Source organism: Thunnus maccoyii, chromosome 3 (genome assembly GCF_910596095.1).
Source record: "Thunnus maccoyii chromosome 3, fThuMac1.1, whole genome shotgun sequence".
Lineage (NCBI taxonomy): Eukaryota > Metazoa > Chordata > Actinopteri > Scombriformes > Scombridae > Thunnus > Thunnus maccoyii.
In genome coordinates, this window is record NC_056535.1 from 27,748,535 (window position 1) to 27,768,109 (window position 19,575).

At 37.5% G+C, this 19,575-nt stretch overlaps 1 protein-coding gene across 3 annotated transcripts in view; it reads right to left on the minus strand.

The window, feature by feature from the left end:
• igsf21a (immunoglobin superfamily, member 21a) overlaps nt 1–19,575 on the minus strand; it is a 186,936-nt gene that overhangs the window by 28,165 nt on the left and 139,196 nt on the right. For all 3 annotated transcript variants that reach the window (XM_042406772.1, XM_042406771.1, XM_042406773.1), the window contains exon 5: nt 6,183–6,298. In XM_042406772.1, coding sequence (XP_042262706.1) covers nt 6,183–6,298 — 116 coding nt within the window. The remainder of the gene's footprint in view (nt 1–6,182; nt 6,299–19,575) is intronic.

Here is a 19,575-nt window from a genome sequence, read left to right on the forward strand (position 1 = left end):
CACACACAACTTTATCATGTGTACCGTAGGACACAAAATAAACTGATATACCACTATGACCATCATGTGTATGAGACAAGGATACCACGACAAAACACACCTTATCATTCTAGTGACATCTGCTGAGAGTGGATCATATGAAGCATGTTTGGAGAATGTAATCCATCATACCACAGCTTACAATATGATAGTCTTATATTAAACATTGAGTAACCATAGCATCAATACGCTTAGTGATACTGCTGTTGTGGTCCAGCCAAAAATCCAGCTGAAAATTAGTGAAGATATTGCTTGCCTTCAGCCCATTCATCTCACGGTCCCTGGGACGACAATTTGTACCAATTAAAGTGAAGAAAATAGGTCAGTGGTAACAGATTTGTCATGTTTTGCATAACTGTTCAGTCACAAGTGATGTCCGTCATGCTGACATCATTTTCAGTCAACATGGAAGCTGTAGTAGTCGTTGCTATAAGAGCAGTTCAAATTTTTCACATCAAATGAAAGAATAGGTCACTCTTGAATGTAGCTAGGTATCTAGCTTGGCAGCTATATAGAGAGATGATGACGCACTGCTTAATTACGGCAACAAAGCTCTTATTGGTCGACTCTCTCTAATCACACTAGACCTATTTGAATTGCTGAACAAATCAGATGTGTGCAGTGATTCAGAGGTGTGGTACCAGGCTTGGAACAATATTATGTGGCTAATATGGTTTTTTCCACAAAAGGAGCATAATTACCACTTTCAAATCCTTAAAATGGCATCTACTCCTGCTGGACACCACCAGATGTCTCTTACTTTACTGTAAAGTCCATTCTCAGTGTATGTGCACTGGAGGCTTCAAAGTTCCTTATCGCACTTGTATAAGTTGAATATTAGACCAGGATGTTACAAATCTGCTCATAGGCCCACCCCTAAAAATCTAACTTTCAGTGAGCACAGAGCAAATTTCTGCTTTCAGCAGATGAATGTGAAAACAGTCTTCCAGTGTCCGACTGTATAAGTACTGTACATCATTCAACAGTGAAGCTCAAACATCCAACCGTAGGAACAAGAAGAAAAACATTTTGAGTGGAGAAACACTAAACATTATTGGCTGTGCATATTTGCATGTATTTTTTTTTTAATTAAATTATATGACATTTGAGGAACCAATAAAAAGATCATAATGAGCCAAAGGAAGGAACATTATACAGTAAACATCATAAAACTGCTTTTAATATCAGTGTAACTCAAAATGCAACAGCAGCAATGTTGGATGAACTTCAACACTTTCAAGTGTCTACACTAAGCTAAAATGAGGTGTCAAACATTACAATGGATGCTAGAAGGACGCAAAAGGATGTTGCATAGCAACAGTGAATATTTTTTTCTTTGAGGAAGACCAAAGCAAATTTATCACAACAAACACAAAGCTCATGTTTCTGTTTAGGATAAAAGAACATGTTGCATTAAATGTTGTATAAAAGCATTTGATCGTTTTTGTTTATACAGAGAGATAAAGTCAAGGTTAAGTAGACCTATGGCACTTGTGCCTTTGGTATCATCACAACAGTGCCACAATATGACTGTACAGCATGTTCGGTTGTTCCTGCTTACATGTAAGTGTAGAGTTCTGTCCATAAAGTTCAGATAGAGATGATGAAGTAAAGCAGTTGTTAGAGCTCTCTCTCTCTCTATCACACACACACACACACACACACGATGATGTTGGCTCATTATTTTTAGCCTTTGTTATAAAAGAAATCTGTTAATCTATCTGTATCTATTTTTGAAAATGAAAACACAACAGTTACAAATAAAAAGAAGTAATCAATAATGTGGAGATCAGATTATAAAAATAATGTTTGCAGCGCAAACACTCTGTAGCTTCACGTTTGTTTTGTTTTAATTACTTGAAGGGATTCTGGCTGATCTGCAGCTTAATCAGCTGCTCTTGTCTTTCCTGCCCATTTTCTCTTCACTTTCTATTAACAGCAGCCATATTCTAAGCAGTGCTTGCCACAAGAGGATAGAACAATTTTTTCAATGCCTGGGAACATAAAATGTGGGTAAAATAAATTTAAAATGGCCTAAACCTTAAAACACAGAAGAAATGTGTTTCAGTGTTTATCCAGTGTTCCTTGTAATCCTCATTTTAATGAAGAATACAGATACAGTACAATAAATGGTCAGTTTACCTTGTGTATAGACTGACAAATGCATTTGCAGTTTTGACACTTTTGACGCTTCTGACATAATATGCCTTTGTGTGTTGGATATTGTTGGCCAGCTACAGACCAGATATTACCCTTCCTTGTGTATTTAAACTCTCTCTAACATTGTTATATTTGTATTTTTTATATTGTTTTTTATGTGTGTAAATGAACGGTATATGTGTATGTGTATATGTGTACTTGTTTGCTAACTTGCTTGCCTCAAATTGCTCCCTGAGGGGTGAATAGTAGAATTTTGAATTTAATTGAATTGAGATGTGAAACACACGCTATTTTGTCCTAAATATATGTATATGCTTGATGCAGGACAGTGATATGACAATATTTACCGCATAAATAAAATTAACTAATTTCAGTCTAAAAAACAACAAAGGTTAATTATACTTTACAATGGTTGGAAACAAATGTAATTCAGTCTGAGAAACACCACACAATGGTCATATTTAGCAGCTGTTAAATGATGGCTAAATAAATGTGGCCAATTTCTTTGTAAGTGTATGAGCCACTATTGAGACCAGGCTTGCAAAGTTTTGACATTGAAAATAGAGCTGACAACAGCTCATTCCACAACAAGCCCCCAGGCAGCAGCACCGACAAAGACTAAATGAGTTTCATCAAAAAGCAAAGGGAACCGTTTGAAGTTGCAGTCACATAACTGGGCCAAAGCAGCAACATTCAAGCAAATACTTACAAACCTAATAATGAGGCTTTGTTATGTAGCATGACCATGGACAACAACATAAATAGAACAAATGGTCACAGTTTAGATGTGATATTTGTGCTTCTTAAAATTGAATGGGGACCATGTAACTGTACTGCTGTGTAGATGTAGGCAGAGACGTACTAGGCGAGAATAATGCCACAACAGTGTGTTCCTTTTTATGTTGTAATGGTGCTTTTTGCAACTCTTTATTAACACTGAAATATTACTTTAGTTTTGATACTAACAACTGCTATTTGGTATGCCGAGATTTGAAACATTTAACTATTAAATAAAATTCACTACAACACTATCCTGTGATAACAGTAACAATTTAGACGACCAATCTGTGATAACACCAAGTTAAATATGAAAATAATCTCTACTTCTCAAATGAGTTAACTTTTTTCATGTCAATTAGAAATTAATATTTCCTTCTACTGACTAAGGACCAAAGCATAACATCTCAATTGAGATCAAAGAAAAGAGCGCAGGACTGGGGCATCTAGTGAGGCTGTGGTTCTAAAAACTATCCATGAAACCTGTCAGAGTTTGTTTACTGGGTTTTGATTTAGTCCAACAGTACAAAGAAACTTCGGCAGACCATGATACTCCCCCATAGAGCCAATGTAATTTTCCAGTATCTTTCTTACTTCTTTAGATCGTGCTGACTTGACTTCATGTCTTGGATCATTCCATTGCCAACACTGTGCATGTTTGCTTTCAGGATATAATTAATTTCCATCCAGGCACAAGTTGTAAGACGTACAGGTTAATTGCTTCTGTTAGTTTTCAGATTCACACAATGACTCACAGCCATCGTTTTGGTTAATATGTTTCCATGATATGAAAGAATAAGCAACATTAAAAGCCCTTCACACTCATGGCACTCGCACACAGGTGTTTTTGCTTATATTGGCTGATTAAACATCTTCTCAGGGCTTTGTTGGTGTGTACAAATCATACTTGAGTAACATCTACTGTTAGTTTTGTTTCATCTGCTAGTGTGGAAAAACATATAGCTTCATGATTTTTTAAAGAACAATATATGGAGTTTGGTGAGTTTTGCAAACTTCCAGTATACTGTAGATCCACCGAGCTTCAAACAGAATAACTAAGAAAACCTGTGTGGGTGTGCAGGACCTTTAAAGTCTGCTGATAGTGTTTCTGTTTCTCCGGTGGAATGAACTTGGTTCAAGAAGCCACTTTTGAAACAAAATGAGTCAATCCGAAGATGGAGGAGATGTTATTTTTAGTATGATGGAGGCTGCTAGATCACAATGATGAACTGAAAAATTGACGACGATAAAGGTTCAGTTTCTTATATGTCCAATACAGGGACAATGCACATAGATCATTATTTTTAATTAATTCCACGCTTTTTGTCTATTACTGCAAATACTGATTCTGCAGCATGTCAACAATCATTCGTGCTTAACAGCCTTGAATAAAGGGCCAATACAGTAACTCAACATTCTTTTTTTTTTTACACTCTTTGTTATTCTGCTGTATCTTAAGAAATTGTCACTTCTCTTATGCTGAGAAACTTATGTATATGATTAAATTTGTAAGTCTTGTTATGTCTCTTCCACTGAATAGCTTTGCCACATCCTGCATCATTACACAGACATTCTTAGATTTCTATTTTTTCATTGTCCCATTTTTTTCACCAAAGCAATCTTCAGCATACCACTAAATCTGCCGTACTTTCCTATGTCTTATGCTGCAAATAATTTTCCTTTAACAATACCTGATCAAACCAATTCTTTACGTATGTCTGAAGTCGAAACTTTTATCTGTCATTTGCACTTTACCTTGACTTTTTGAATAATAAATGTTAGAGGTTTTTTAATGCAGCTTTGATTTATTCTATGAATGATAAAATGGTATAGTGTATGAAACAGATTGCTCTTATAGACTGCATCAATACTTAAAATACCAGCTTTGAGTGATACTCTACTGGATTGAAATGACCTTAAACTGTTTGCGCATTCAAAGCCAATATGTAAACCTTTCAATGTATCTTATATCAAAGCATTTTTCTGCTATCTTCAAGTACAATGGTGAATGTCATGAAATAGTCATTTTTGTTATTAATCTCAATTCAGCAACTTGAATGATATGCTTGCTGACTCACTGACAATACTAATTATCCGCAGTGTGACTTGGTCAATGACATAGAGACAGTCTGGACTTACTGACCGGCTGAAACCTTTCAGATCTCTTTTCCTCTATTAAGTATTAGAAAAAGGATCCAGCGGTGTTGAGTTTTAATGGCTTAAGACTCCCTGTGAAATCACAACAGGGGAGAACCTCACTCATCACACCATCAACCAGGAAGTACCTGAGAGACGGAAATCATATTCACCTTGTATTCACCTCTCACTGGGCTCATAATTGCAGGAGATAGGTGTGCTCAGGGTCTGGAGTACATTACCATACACCCATGGACGATGATTAATGACCTACTGGGAACAAACAGCGAGCGACCGCTCTCAGACAGCATCAGTAAGCTCATATGCCACCAAACACATGAGCCTATGCTTCAGATATTTGGAAGACCTTGTCTGTCACTTCAAAAAGTTGAAGGAAAAAATATGTTTTTGTGCGCTCCGTAAGAGTGTGTGTGCTTATATGTGCTTGATTGCATGCATGTACACATAGTTGTGTTTCTGCATGCATGTATGAGGATATACAGTGATCATTCTCTGAGCAATCATTACTATCTTGTCATAGCAATTAGATTAATTGCCCTGAGTGTGACCATTAATAACATTAATGTGTCTGTTTCCTAAAACTGATCTACTTTTTTAATGACTGCACTGCATGACTGAATTAGTGCTAGTAATCAATCACAGGTCAATCTGTAATGAAGGTAACAGCGGTACTCTGTGGCAGCAACGTTAAATGACTGCAGGAATACACTGTCTATGTATTCATGCCTCGCGCAGTCTGTGTGGAGCTTGATGTAAATTCTCTGGATCCACCGGCAAGTAATGCTAAGTGGTTGTCTGCGGGAAGCACTGAGATCAAGGATTGTGCTGTTGTCATATAACTTTTGAAATCCTATTTGAAGAGCCTTTTTTACAGGAATGTTAAAAAACATTTATAACTCCTAGTGGTCTGTGTGCTGATATCTAAAAAAAGAAACTGTCGGGAACATGCAACGCAGTTTCTTTTCCTCTGTAAACAACAGGGATCTGTGTGCTTTAAAGGCAGGTCCCCAGTGGACAAGCAGCATGGTGTATCTTCAACAGCAACTCACCGATGGGGCTGGTTTCCCTCCCTTTGCCGTGCAGACAAGAGTGAAATTCTGGGCTTGGTATCGGCTGAATGGGGCTGGAGTGTTCTCTGCCACCACTGATATGTTGTTTGGAGGTGCTGTGGAAGACAAGGAGAAAGCTTTGTGAAACAATATCCCAACACGTTTGATAGACACAAAATGCAACCCGAGATATTCTTAAACTGTTAGAAAAAAATCCGCTTTCACTCGCTCAGTGCAATCTAAGAGTTATTTTGTGAGGAAAGGATCATATTTGGGTTAGACATGTAGGTGGATACATCACTGGCAATACTGACAGCACAGTAAAGGCAAGAAAGTGAGAGCAGCGAAAGAACAATACCACTGTGCCCAGATGTTTAAAATAAACCGACTAAAACAAATTTACAGACCTTTTATTTTTTTTTGTATCTATCTGTTTTCAAAAGAAAGCAAGGGCCTGCTGAGAGAATCTCCTCTTAAAATGGTAACTGAATGGTTGGGACAATATGTTCAAAACCCCCCTGGGCTCATGTGAGTCGGATGAGGCTGATAAGGTAGAAAATCTCATACATATCATATCACTAACCCTCTGTCTGAATCTCTCTAGGGATCTTAGCAAGTATGCCATGGTAGTGTGAAGGGAAAACATGTGAGCGAGAATTCACAGCATTATAGAGGAGCCCCGGGAAGAGAAGGAGGTAATGAATGGAAATCTCCCACATCCACCAGAAAATCAGCTGTTCAACATGCAGCACTCTAGTCCTTGTATAGCAGTTTCAATATAAATGTGAATACTTTATGGACCATATTGTTGGCTGATTCGGGGAAATATCAACAAGCAAATTTTAACTGACTACACTGCAGCAGATGATGACCAGCTGCACAAGGACCAGTTGAATTTTGATGAGGACTACTGAGTATCAAAGGCACTTTTCACAACATTAGCTGGAGAGGCTTCAAGATGCAGAGTATTTCATGTATTCTGTATATCTACATGTCTTCCCTTTATTTGTCTTTTCATGCACCGCCATGCGTAGACATTGAATAGTCGTCTGGCACATTATTTCCCTCCAGATTCAGCAGCGGAATGTTTTAAGAATACTTCAATCGGCCCGAGCTCTAATCAGAATGAGAAGCATTTGTGAAATCTGTCAAGGACTGTATGAGGTGAGAGAAGAATTTCTTTAGAAGTTACAATTTCTGAATCCACAAGCTACGCTTTAAGGCAGATAAGGTAACAAGAAAGGTCATGCAAGGAGCAGTGCCATTTTCATGTGTCACTTTTATGTGTAAATCTATCAAGCGGTTTTAAACAGACATGCCACAGCAATTAATTGATTAAAAGCAGGTGGGGGTTGGTGGGGATTTAGCTGCTGGCTTGGGTGCCACTGTGTTTCCACACCTCTTAATTGCTTATTGATGGGATTCATATGGTTGTAAATTAACCTTAGAACACTCCATTAGCTTACTGACAAGCCTGTCTCAACCTGGCATATGATAAGCTGTCAGAGGTGTCTGTTCCTGACCAATCATGCTCAAGTACTCGACACAGAAGCAGTGTCAACTGGTGAAGTGCCTCTGCTATGGCGATGCTGCTCCAATATGCAGAACATGTAATCAGAGAATGATGAAAAAAGACAATCTAGCTTCATAGATTTATGATATTGATTGCTCTTTTCTATAAAATAGCATTACACTCTACTTTGTAAAAGCTTGCTAGAGTCCAGTAAATATAGTCCTAACACCATTGTCAATTTTTTGCCTGCAAATTGCTTCATGTGCTGCTACACCATGCAGTTAAAAATTATGATTCATTTTCACAATATTAGCAGTAAACACAAAGAGATCAGGACTTTTGCAGCAATCTGCAGAGTTTAACACACCAAACCTCACACATTTAATTTAGAGAAAGCTAATCTCATGAATCCAATCTTATTAGATTTAAAATAATAACTGTCAAATTGCAAGTTTCCCCTTGACTGATAAGTATTTGTAATCCCCTGACAAGTACTTCTGCAAGGCAGTCATATCGAGATGCTTTATTTAGTTAGAATAAAATCCCTAACACAACCTTGTAACTGCTGAGATAAATAATTCTTCACTGTGATCAAGTTAGCTCAGGAGAGCTGCACATTGATTATGATGCTCTATTGTTTTCTGCCCTGTAGGTGGGGGGCCACCTAATGGTAGTCAAAGCCAAAGACAACACTAAGCCTTGGCGAAATATTTGACATGATTAAAACCAAAAGTACTGTGCACAGCACACTATTTGCAAACACAACAATTCTGTAAAGGATTAAGGTAGTTGTCTGTGATGATGGAGTCTAAGCCTTTCATACCTTATTTAATTGCAGCTCTCTCTTTACCCAGTTGTTAAAGGTTGAGCTAATTTTTTTCCCTTGTTTTTTTGTGCTGCAGTTCTTTGTTTTAAGTTGTCTGTTGGGTTTTTTTTAATGGGAGTGGCTGCCTCTCAGTTCAACCCTTTACTGAGGACTGCATACCAATCATTTTAACACAACAGATAAATAATTAAATGTCTCTCTTGACAAGGTTATTGTCTACTATGTTGATGCTGATATATAGTGCTCATACAAAACAGGGAGAGAAAAACTTATGAACCGAAATACAAAAAAACCCACCACAGTCAAGTTTGCTAAACAATATGTAGAAGTCTTGGGGAAAAAATATCAAACACAAAGAAACTTTTAGAAAAAACACAAGAAATGTCAATATCTTTGACATTCTTCTGGAGGTTTCTTTAAAGACTCAAAAGATTTAAAAAGATAAAAAAATTCCAAATCCTCTCTGCACTATCTCCCCCTTTCCTTTACATAATGAAAACTGCACAGCTACATAGTGTACAGGCAAAAGTATTTCTACTCTGTGTGCCTGGCATTCTGATTGCCACACAAGTTTTATTTTTTTCCGCCGAATTGATTGAAATCTTTTGGCAGTGCATATTTCTGGTTTGGGTTTGGGTTGGGGTAACGCATTTGGTCCAGTTTTGGTGATTTTCATGTTTTCACTTTTCTTTAAGATTTACATTATCCTTTAAAATGTGAGTAATTTCTCCCACTCTTTCATGATATATTATAGTAAAGCCTTATCAAGCTAAACATCCTGAAACTTGGCCATTAAGGTCTTCACCTGACAATAACATAATTAGGTCTCCAGATAAAATCCTGAAATACCTTTGCTTAGTACTACTAGCTACATATACTGTAAATATACTACTAGCTGGGCTCTATTATGAATACAGTTCCTGAAACCATAAAGCAAGACACAGCGAATGTGTAAAAATGTGAGGCCTGTGGTCCCATGAGCCCGTCCTTCGTCTTCCAATGTTCAGAGCACACTTGCACACCGCTGCATTAAAAGCAGCATTTACTTCCTTTTGTCCCTAGTAGTACTGCTGTGCCAGTTGCATCAATAATGATCTCTCCCTCCATCTCACCACCTCCCTCTTGTTCTATGTCCTCAAGCACCATTACTCTGCTATCTTTCCAAAAAAAAAAGAAAGAAAAAAGGAAAAAAGAAAAAAAAAAACGTGCAAATGGGATTGGTGAATGTGCAGAACAGGAGCACGTTTAATGCTCCCAAGAGACTGCTTTCCCTGGCCTCATAATTAAGGGATTTAGAGCTCTGGAGACAGCTGGACTCACAAGAAACACTCCCAACATTAGGTCTCTGAGGTTTTATTTATAGTGGAGGAAGATGGTATGTGTGTGTGGGGGTAGTGGGGTGCGTGATCGCAAAGGAAAGGCACCAAGGTCATCCTTGGCTTACTTTCACTGACAGTAATTCAGTGATAAGTATTTGATGAACCTGTGCTTTTCTATTGGGAGCTCAAGGGTCTCAGAGTAATCAGTATGAATTTTGAATGGTTTCACCAAGCTAAATGATAGTGATAGACTAGTGACCTGTGCAAGGTGTACCCTGCATCTCACCCAATGCATGCTGGGATAGGCTCCAGCCACTGTGTAGATCTAAACAGGATTAAAGAGCATGGAAAGTGGTTAGGGACACCTAGATATTTCTTTAAGTTTCAAAGTACTGCAGCAATCTTATAAATCACATTGTTTACTTTCAAAAGACGTGAGATGTCTACAGGTGAAAGCTGGCACACCAAAGCAGCAGCTAATCTTTCTCCCAAAATTAAACTAGAAGTCAATTTACATTGCAATCACAAAAGGAACATTAGTGCAATCATTTAGCCAAGGTTTTCAATTTCAGACAGCTCACAATTGCCTGCTTTTTTTCTTTGTTTACTGCATATTAGCTTTTATGCACGACTTGTGCTTGAGTCACCAACTATCCTATGTGGATGCATGCCATTTAGTCACAAAAGAACATTGGTTCTGAATGCTCCACTGCAGAGATTTCCTTTTAATAAAGCCTTCAAACACTAATTTCCATCCACATTTGTAAGGATGGTAATTTATTTGGATTTATTTTTACAATTAAAAAGGTATGATTTGATTTGACTTCTCTGAAGCAGGTACAGCGAATACAGCAAAAGCCATAACCTGTCTTATCCCCATGTATTCTGGATGCATGGTTGTATATTTCAAACTGCACTGAAAGGGGGCCTAGAGGTGACAAAGTATCATCAATATGCAAAACAATTTCATGGCTGAATGTAAGAGGTTCTTTAGAGTTGAAATTGGAAATAATAGTGCAGACAGAAAGAGACACAAGTGGACCCCAAAGAACATCTAAAAAATATTTCCCTCCTCTTAGTGCCAGAGTGACAATATCATACTGTGTCTCTGATACGCAAATCTGTAACAAAAGCCAGAGAAAGAATATAGATGGAGGAAGAGGAGAGGCTGCCATTTACCATGTGTTAAGGTTATACTGCACATTTTGCAAGACTCTGTCTTTTGCCTCTACAGTAGTAGTAGGATGTCTTTATTGACCCTTTAAAGAGACTTTTCTTTTTGAATTCCCCTCCACAAAGGTCAAAGGTCAGGGCCTGCTCCACAGACGCATCCCTGGAGCTGCCAAAGATACAATTACTTGCTCAGAGACACTTGCACAGTGCAGATGCTAATGCTAAGTGACAAAGGTGTTTGAACCTGTTTATTCCAGTTCATTCTCACTACACCGACCAGCTAATTCATCTTGTTTGACTCTATCTGTCTGGCACTAACCTTTGAGGTCCTGTTGTCCTTCTATCTTTTGTGTTTTATACCCTGTACCCTATAATTGGTCCCAAACACAAAGGTAAAAGTAGAGGTTGAACATGAAAAGTGGAAACAGAAATATCCATGCCACATTACTGCAAATTAAGCAACTGGAAATTCAAAATGTCAATTTAATTGACTCTTTCACCTAATATCCATCCCAGTGGAGTCTGAAATGGAAGTTAATTGGTTCATTCCTGAGCCAGTCCTATGATCTCAACTTTACATGTGAGCTTGAGGATATGACTCTAACATTCAAAAAAATTAAAAGGAAATTTTACACTGCCAGGTCTTGGCAACGCACACAGCAAATGCCCCACTGCTGCAGCAAAGACTGTTCCTAGCAGAGAGGTAAAGTGTCTGTAAATTCCTTTTAACATAAAGACATGTACTTAAATACACATGAACATGAAACATGAGTTATTTCTTGTGATGTGGAGAAACATACATGCAATCCGGACTGAGTTCAGCTGAGTGAAACATAAAACACTGCCAAAGTGCTTATATCCTGTATTTTGAGAAGTCACATAGTTGGATGGGCTATGATTGTGGCAGTGTGGAGATAGAAGGCAGCCCGAAAAACAATCAAAGTTAAGTCCTCTCGAGAGGGAAAAAAAAGACATGTTGAAATGAGCGCTGGCATGAGTCCCCAATACCTAAGTCTGTTCTCTTTGAAAGCCTTTATTCCCCAGCACGAGCAGCACCATGAGATAAAAGACACTGAAATGCTTTTTAATCACTTTTCCATTGTGCTTTTAGCATTTGCATTTACACCCCACCCTGTTAATTTGCATGGGTTATTACTGTGCTGTCAGCTCATATCGCATCCTCCCGCCCCAGCCAACCAGCCAGCGGTGGCTGGTTGCGAAGAGAGGGAGACTCTGGTGGCTGTCAGCAAGAGGAAGGGGATGACACACAGAGACAAAAGCTTGTGTCACATTGAACAAGTTCCCCAGTTCCGAAGCCCATTAATCATACCGATGTTGTTGAAAATTCAGCAAGCACATAAACTACATGCCTGTGTGCTTGGATGTGTCTGCGTGTTTAAGAGAGGGATAAACGCATTTGTGCGTTCTTGTCTGTGGAAACATATGGTTTCATTGATGCATTACTGAGCAATGGCAGCTGTCTAGTGAGTGGCCCACTCTCAAGTGGACAAAATATCGTCGTCCACCTATATATGTACCACCTACATACACTCTCTGTAATGTACAGTGCTATTCAGAGCTGTCCACATAAAACATCCTACAGGTTCATAAGGCTTTCATTGTAAAGTAGGAGGAAAAATACACACAATAAAATCATTCACCGTCTAAAGAGAATGATCTGGGAGCTTAGGCACAATTGTATATTATTTTGTTCTCTGTTCCCATATGATAGGAAATACAATATGTCATGGCTGTATATGGCTTTCCCAGTCTCTCCCCAGGCTTCTGCTCTCTGGAGGTAAACCAGGCTTGGACTTACAGCTTTGTGCTTATAATGAGGACAAGGGGGACAGAAGAGAGGATTTTGCCAGCAGAGTTTGAAGGCTTGGTTGAGACAGGACAAAAGGGAAAGCTTTTTTTTTTTGTCTCCCAAATAGCAGACAGTGGCAGATGGGACTTACCCTGTACCCACCACAGCATCAATTATGCCGTGACTGGCACCCTCATCCCTAAAGTCCATCTTTTGCTTAAGGGCAGGGGTTTAGGGTTGGCAATCTGTTACAATTTGGCCCCTTTACCTCTAGCCTTCTCCAGCCTCACCCATCACCCTCTTTTGGCAGCCTGGTAATTCACAAGGCATTGACATGGATGCACCTTTAAGGTCCCCAGTGCCTTGGGCGTCAGACAAATTTCTTGATCAGTGTGACTGTGAGGTTTCGTTGTGATGTTTTTTTTTTTTCCTTTCTATTTTATGACACCTAATTTACAGACCAAGGGGGTAAAATGAGGCTGTAAAGTTATATGAGGCCACAGAGAGTCACTTGTGGTAGTGAAGTATCCATCATTCAATTCTCAGTTCTGGCCCCAGACCATATGAACAATCCCCAAAGAAGTCTTTGAGAAAATCTACATCAAATGCCTGTAGCCAGATGGCCACAAGCTCCACAAATGTCGATATAGTATACACAGCATTCAGGGACAGGGAGGAGAATTCATATTTCAAACTGACATGCTAGGGTTGTTGATGGGCCGGTTATGACCAAGACAAATGGGTGACCATGCATCAGGGGTTTCTCTTTTTAAAATGGGCAAAAAATACAGCAGAATTTATTTATTACCTTAAGCTTTTACCTTTTCTGGACACTGATTTAAGTAAGTTTTTTAAAAATATATTTTGCCCATCATAACACACCAGTGAAAAACAATAATATTCTTAAGTTTTGAGATTTTAAAGCTATCATTCCAATATCTGCCTGCTGTTTGATGAGAATGCATTTCAGATGATTTTTGTAGTGAATAAATCCATAAAACATTTGTTTGCTATTCAGAAATTCAGTGACAAACACTAGAATTGCTGTCATTTCCCCAACTATTTAATACATCTCTGACACATCATTAATCACTGATGTAATACAACTGTATTTACATTTTATATCATAACTATTTTTATTCTTACCTTTTATTGTTGATATATTTAAACCTTTTTCTATGTTTGAAAGTAAATTGAGTGATTAACATACAGGTAATAGAGGTACAAATAACTTATTTTTAATATAGAACTGAACTTTCAATACAGCAGAGTTGATACATATATGTATTGCTAAGTTATTTATTTGGTAAATAATGTATTACTAAAAGTACTACACATTGGTAATCATATTAATATCAAATCTGGATCACACAAAGTGACACTTATTTGTATGAATACTGTGTTGTAGCTGCATCATACTGTAGGCAATGACAAAGTTATCCTTCAAATGGTTAGAAGTTTTAAATGTATAATAGCTGCCTTTCAGGGTGAAGTCATTCAAAATAAGAATGCAGTCCCTGAACATTATTCAGATCTCTAAATGCATGAACATGTTATAATATTTATTATAATCTTGTGACAAGACTTGAAAATTAGTTTCATAATTGAGAATTTAAAGTGTAAAAAATCTCAGTGGGCATCCTCAGTTATTCATTTTGGCGGGAATGGTGGGATATCAGCCCAAGACGTCTGTTTGTAGTTCAATAAAATAGATATTTTGAAGCACACATGCTTTCTGGGAGCTCTTGTATTTCAACAATGTGTGCCTTATGTGTTATTAAGACATGAGAAGTGTCAAGCTGTCCAGACAATTAAGTCATTTAATTGCATCTCAAGAGCTCTTTCTACAGTTGCTAGTTGGTAGCAAGCTATTGCAATGTCTATGAATATGTTTGACACGGAGTGTGTCTAACTACCTTAATGGTATCTACGTGTGATTAAATGCTGCTACTGTAATTTGGACATTGCTGCTGCACTTGTACATCATGTTCTCAGTCTATCTCACAGTAAACGGAAGCTAAAAGATCTTTTATTTAAAGCATATATAGAGGACCTGTGGTCATGCTAACTTTCCTTGTGAGAGGTTTTGAACAGGGCAGATTTCTTGGTAATAGCATGCAGCATACTGTTTTGAGTTTCTCACTTTCTTGCTGTTTTTGCCTTGTTTTAACAGCAGACACTTGGACTTAACAAACTCAAACAAGCTCCATCTAGGCATGGTCAATTGTTCCCCACTGTTTTTGATTATAAATACTGCCAAACAATTTCAGAGAATGTGTTCCCAAGAAAAATAAGAGCAATGGTTGTTTCAGCAAATAGTTCAGTTTTAGTTCAGTTCATTTTCCTAACCGTAACCAAGTTATTATTGTAACCATGGCAATAAGGTCACATAACCTCACACAGTAGTATTTTTTAACCCAAACCACAATACATCATAACCTTCCCCAATAACTATTTTAATCCAAATAAATTTGTTTTCTTTTACTGAACCTAACTTAACCTTAACCATAGCTTTATGAGATCATAAAGGGTTTTATTCTGGCAACATCCTACTGATAGGGGCGCCAGATCAGAAACACTTATGTTGTGCATTCAGAGGACTGTAGCAATCAACCACAATCTCACACTATCACATATTTTTGATTCACTTGATATGTTAAGCTTCTGCTAAATCCTGACCTTACCATGTCCAAATGAACACATTTCGATACAGTCTTCTTTTTAAACATTTATGGCATTTTTGTCTCTCTAAAAAATGTTGGCAGCAGGGACTGTCAAGAATAATGTGGAGAGGGAGATTTCATGTGACATAGTCATTTAGTCACTTGTGGTTGTGGGCAGTCTTGGGTGTTTCTTGCAATACTGGAGACAAATCATTTGGTTCCTCAAATTGCACAAACTGGTTGCAATGGTTGCAATCCATACATTAATCATTTGCATTATTAAGATTTATATCATGGGAATTCTTTCAAATGTAAAATGGGTTGTACACCTGGGTAGCGCCTTGATCGACCACTGTTATGTATTATATTCACCATATTTTCTGTGCTGACCATGGGCAGAGACAGCACCTTATTAAAGGCTTTGAACCTGGGTAAGTAATTGGTTAACAGTGAGTTCCGGCTTCAGAAAAAAAACTGATGAAGAAAGAAAAATGCAAAGTAGCGACTGAGTGTTCTCCATAGCGCCAGTCCATTCCTGAGGGACATGGGCAGAAGGGGATGTTTGAAGTGTCTAACTTCACACATTAGAGGTATAAAAAGGTTCATCAAGTGTGAATAATGTCCCTTGTGTTGTATTTGATTGATGGGTTCTTTCTGGTTAGTAATCCACTCTGAAAAGAATGGGAACATATAGCTGATGGCATGTTTCACCAATGTTCATTTAAGTGTGCAGCACATTAAAGCTTTTAATGAGGCTGGATTTTCCTTCCACAATTGTAACATATGCTAAATTGAGTTTTATAGAATATAATTATGTACAGAGTACTGCAATAGTCATGTGGTAGAAGTGTCCTCTAATAATAACGTTATGGCACTGTTCTATTGTGTTACACTTAAATAGCTGAAATATCTGAATTATGTGAAATATGTGACTTTTTGCTAATGTTGCCCTCTGCAGTAAAAAGAACGTTTGATGTTCATTGATGTTCAAACTACAGCTAGATTACGAAATTATGGTTTCTTAGATTAGGAGTTTACAAATTTGGAAATTTCCTCCTTTCCTTCGTGTGTGTGTGTGTGTGTGTGTGTGTGTGTGTGTCAAATGTGCCGAATTTTGTACCTTACAATACTTCACCATTAAAAAGAAATCGATGATGTTAAAAAAACAAACAAACAAACTAACAAAAAAATATGGATACCACATTCCGCATTTACGTCTTGAAGGCATTATACTGTAAGTCTTAAAATACCTGATTTTTTTATTTTTAATCCTGCTTCTACTATGAGAGGCGAGGTCCTAAATTGGATTTAGTAACATCTGACTCACAATGTGATGACAGTTGTTTGCTTGTGTTGCCAAATCACTGTCAATCAAATCCAGTCTCACAGTCATGATGATGCAGATTAGTTTTGAGAGCTAAACTCTTAATGAATTATACCAGACAGTGCTTTTTTTTCCCTGAAATGTGACTTAACTTGTTGTTTACCTAGTCATGATTATTTGATGTTAGAGATAAATTAATCACACCAAGTTCTTTGGGGTTTTAAAGGCTTCAACTAATCAGAAATGTGTGTCCCTTTTAGCAGATACTTGTTTTAAGAAAATGTTAGAAAACCATAGTATATGGGTGGGATGGGAATGTTTTGTAATGTGATACTCTGACCCGATTCTGGTGTGTTATGTCCTTTCAAAGAGAAATACTTGGTGCACCTGTATTTTCTCAACTTCATTACTGCAGTGCATCCATCAATATTTACTGGGTGCAGCAAATATTATGACTGACACTCACAAGAAGATAAAATCCACAAACTGAAATTGATTTAATTTCTCAAAGGACTAAGCCTACCCTGTTGATCCAAGCACTTTCCTCTGCTTTGTCTTGTCATACAACAGTTTTGTTTATCTTATCTTTTTGTTTGTTTGTCTGCTTCAGAGGCGATTACATGAAGCACTTCAATGGTTTAAATTAGAAGCTCAAGATAAATACACCCTATTTACAGTGTATTATACTCTGGAAAGGTTTAATGAAAAGGATTTTGTCAAGCAGTCCAAGATATGAATAATCAGTTTGTACAAAAGGTTGAAATCCTGTTTTGTTTTGGCCCAAAAAAAAAAGGAAAATAAAGTTTGTACCCCTTTTCCACATGACTTACTTTCACTGCCGGTTGTTTTACTAACCTAACATTTCATCAAAGCTGTAATTTTAGCATTGCTTTTTAAAAGAACGGGTAGAAGAATGGATGAATAGAAGAATGAATGAATGAATCAATGAATGCATGGATGAATAAATGAATAAGCAACTAAATGTATGAATGAATATATATATCAGTCGTACACTTCATGAGATCTCAGCATTCTCTATATGTGATACAAATGTAAATCCACCATTAGCATGGAAATTACATTTGATTACTTCATGGTGAGATATTACATCTCCAATTCCTAAATATTCATGAATGCACTGGTTTTGATTTTGGCTGCAGAAAATAAATTTACATAGCAGCTGAAAATATCTTTCCTTTTCAAAATAAATTGAACTCTCATGGTGCAGCAGCTTTTTTCAAACTAAAAATGATTTTGGTGATCCTGGCCTCCCACTGAGGCACAAGAAAACTTCAATTTCCTACTACTTAATATTCCAAACTTTGGCTATTTAGGTTACCCCATAGCCATTGCTGTTATAACACCAAAGTACATATCTTTGGGCATCTTTCACTACTGGTGCTTATTCCCAGTCCATAATTTTTCATTTTTCTATTTTGACAATTGAATCTTTGAACACGGCAGTTCAGAGAAGTTGTCATAACATCCCATGGCAGCTAATTCTGTCACATAACTCCAGCCAAAAATCCCATTTTCTACTTGAGCTATTTCACACTCAGCAGACTGGCAAACATTCTCAATTAAATCTGAAGCTTTTGCTTCTAGACATGGTGGGTTCTGTTTCAAGGATGGCTTTAATTGCTAAACTAGTTAGAAATTTCATTGACATTCCAAGGTTGATGACAGTCATTGAATTGATATGCACCATAACACTGAAAGATCAGGCAGAGAAATGTGTGAAGCACCTATGAAAGTGATAATAACAAAATAAAAGCCTTGTTAAGAGTCAATGCATGCCCTGTTTTGTGCCTGCATGGTCTATCCATAATAATAGTACAGTTCAGTGTAATATTCCATTCAGTCATAATATGTAGTAAATCTAATGTAAAATGAGGACAAAAAATGGGATGAACTATAAAGTCATGGTCTGCTGTTTGATTTATGTGTTGTGGCCCTTGTTAAAGGCAGGTTAAGCAGTTGTGCCATGCTGCACTAAACCTGCCACTTCAAATTCTTTGTATAATGATCCACTTCTCAATATTCTTAGGCAGGGCAAGACCTCTGCAATGTTCCTCTCTATATAGGAAGGCATAGAGACAGAAAGAGACGAAGACTGACCTGGCTCATGCACACTGCATTCAAGGGTCGTGAATTTGCAATTTCATGCCTTCATATTACTGTAACTGCACATGTAGAGCCACTTCATCGCAGCACAGTGCTGCCTGAGGTTTTGATTACAATTTTCCTCGAGTACCTCACCAGTCTCACCATAAATAAGATGACCAGATTGCTGTGATTCACCCTGGAAATTGCTCTGATTCAGTTTGGTTTGTACAAGTGTGTTTGTATTTGTGTGCATATGTGTTAATGCGTGCAAGTGTATGCATGTGTTTATGTTTATGGATGCAAGTCATTACATTGGGTTGTTAAGGCATACTGTATATATGACTGTAGGTATGCATGCTACAAAGGTTTAATCTTCATGCTCAGATGTCACCTTTTCCTGCCCTAACAAACTCTCAGAAGATGTGTAAATGTGCTGTTACTGTTGAAGAGCCAACATTTTACAGCTGCTGGAGACTTTTTCCCTGTATAAAGAATTTAAAGATAGTCCTAATTAAAAAAAAAAAAAAAAAGGAAAAGAAAAGAAAAAAAGTCCCCATTAAGGTAAGACATTTGGCTCATTTTCAGCCAGGAAAAAACAACCCTTTGCTAGACATGAGCTAGGCATGAGACCCCAAACTTGCGGTTCTCATTAAAATAGT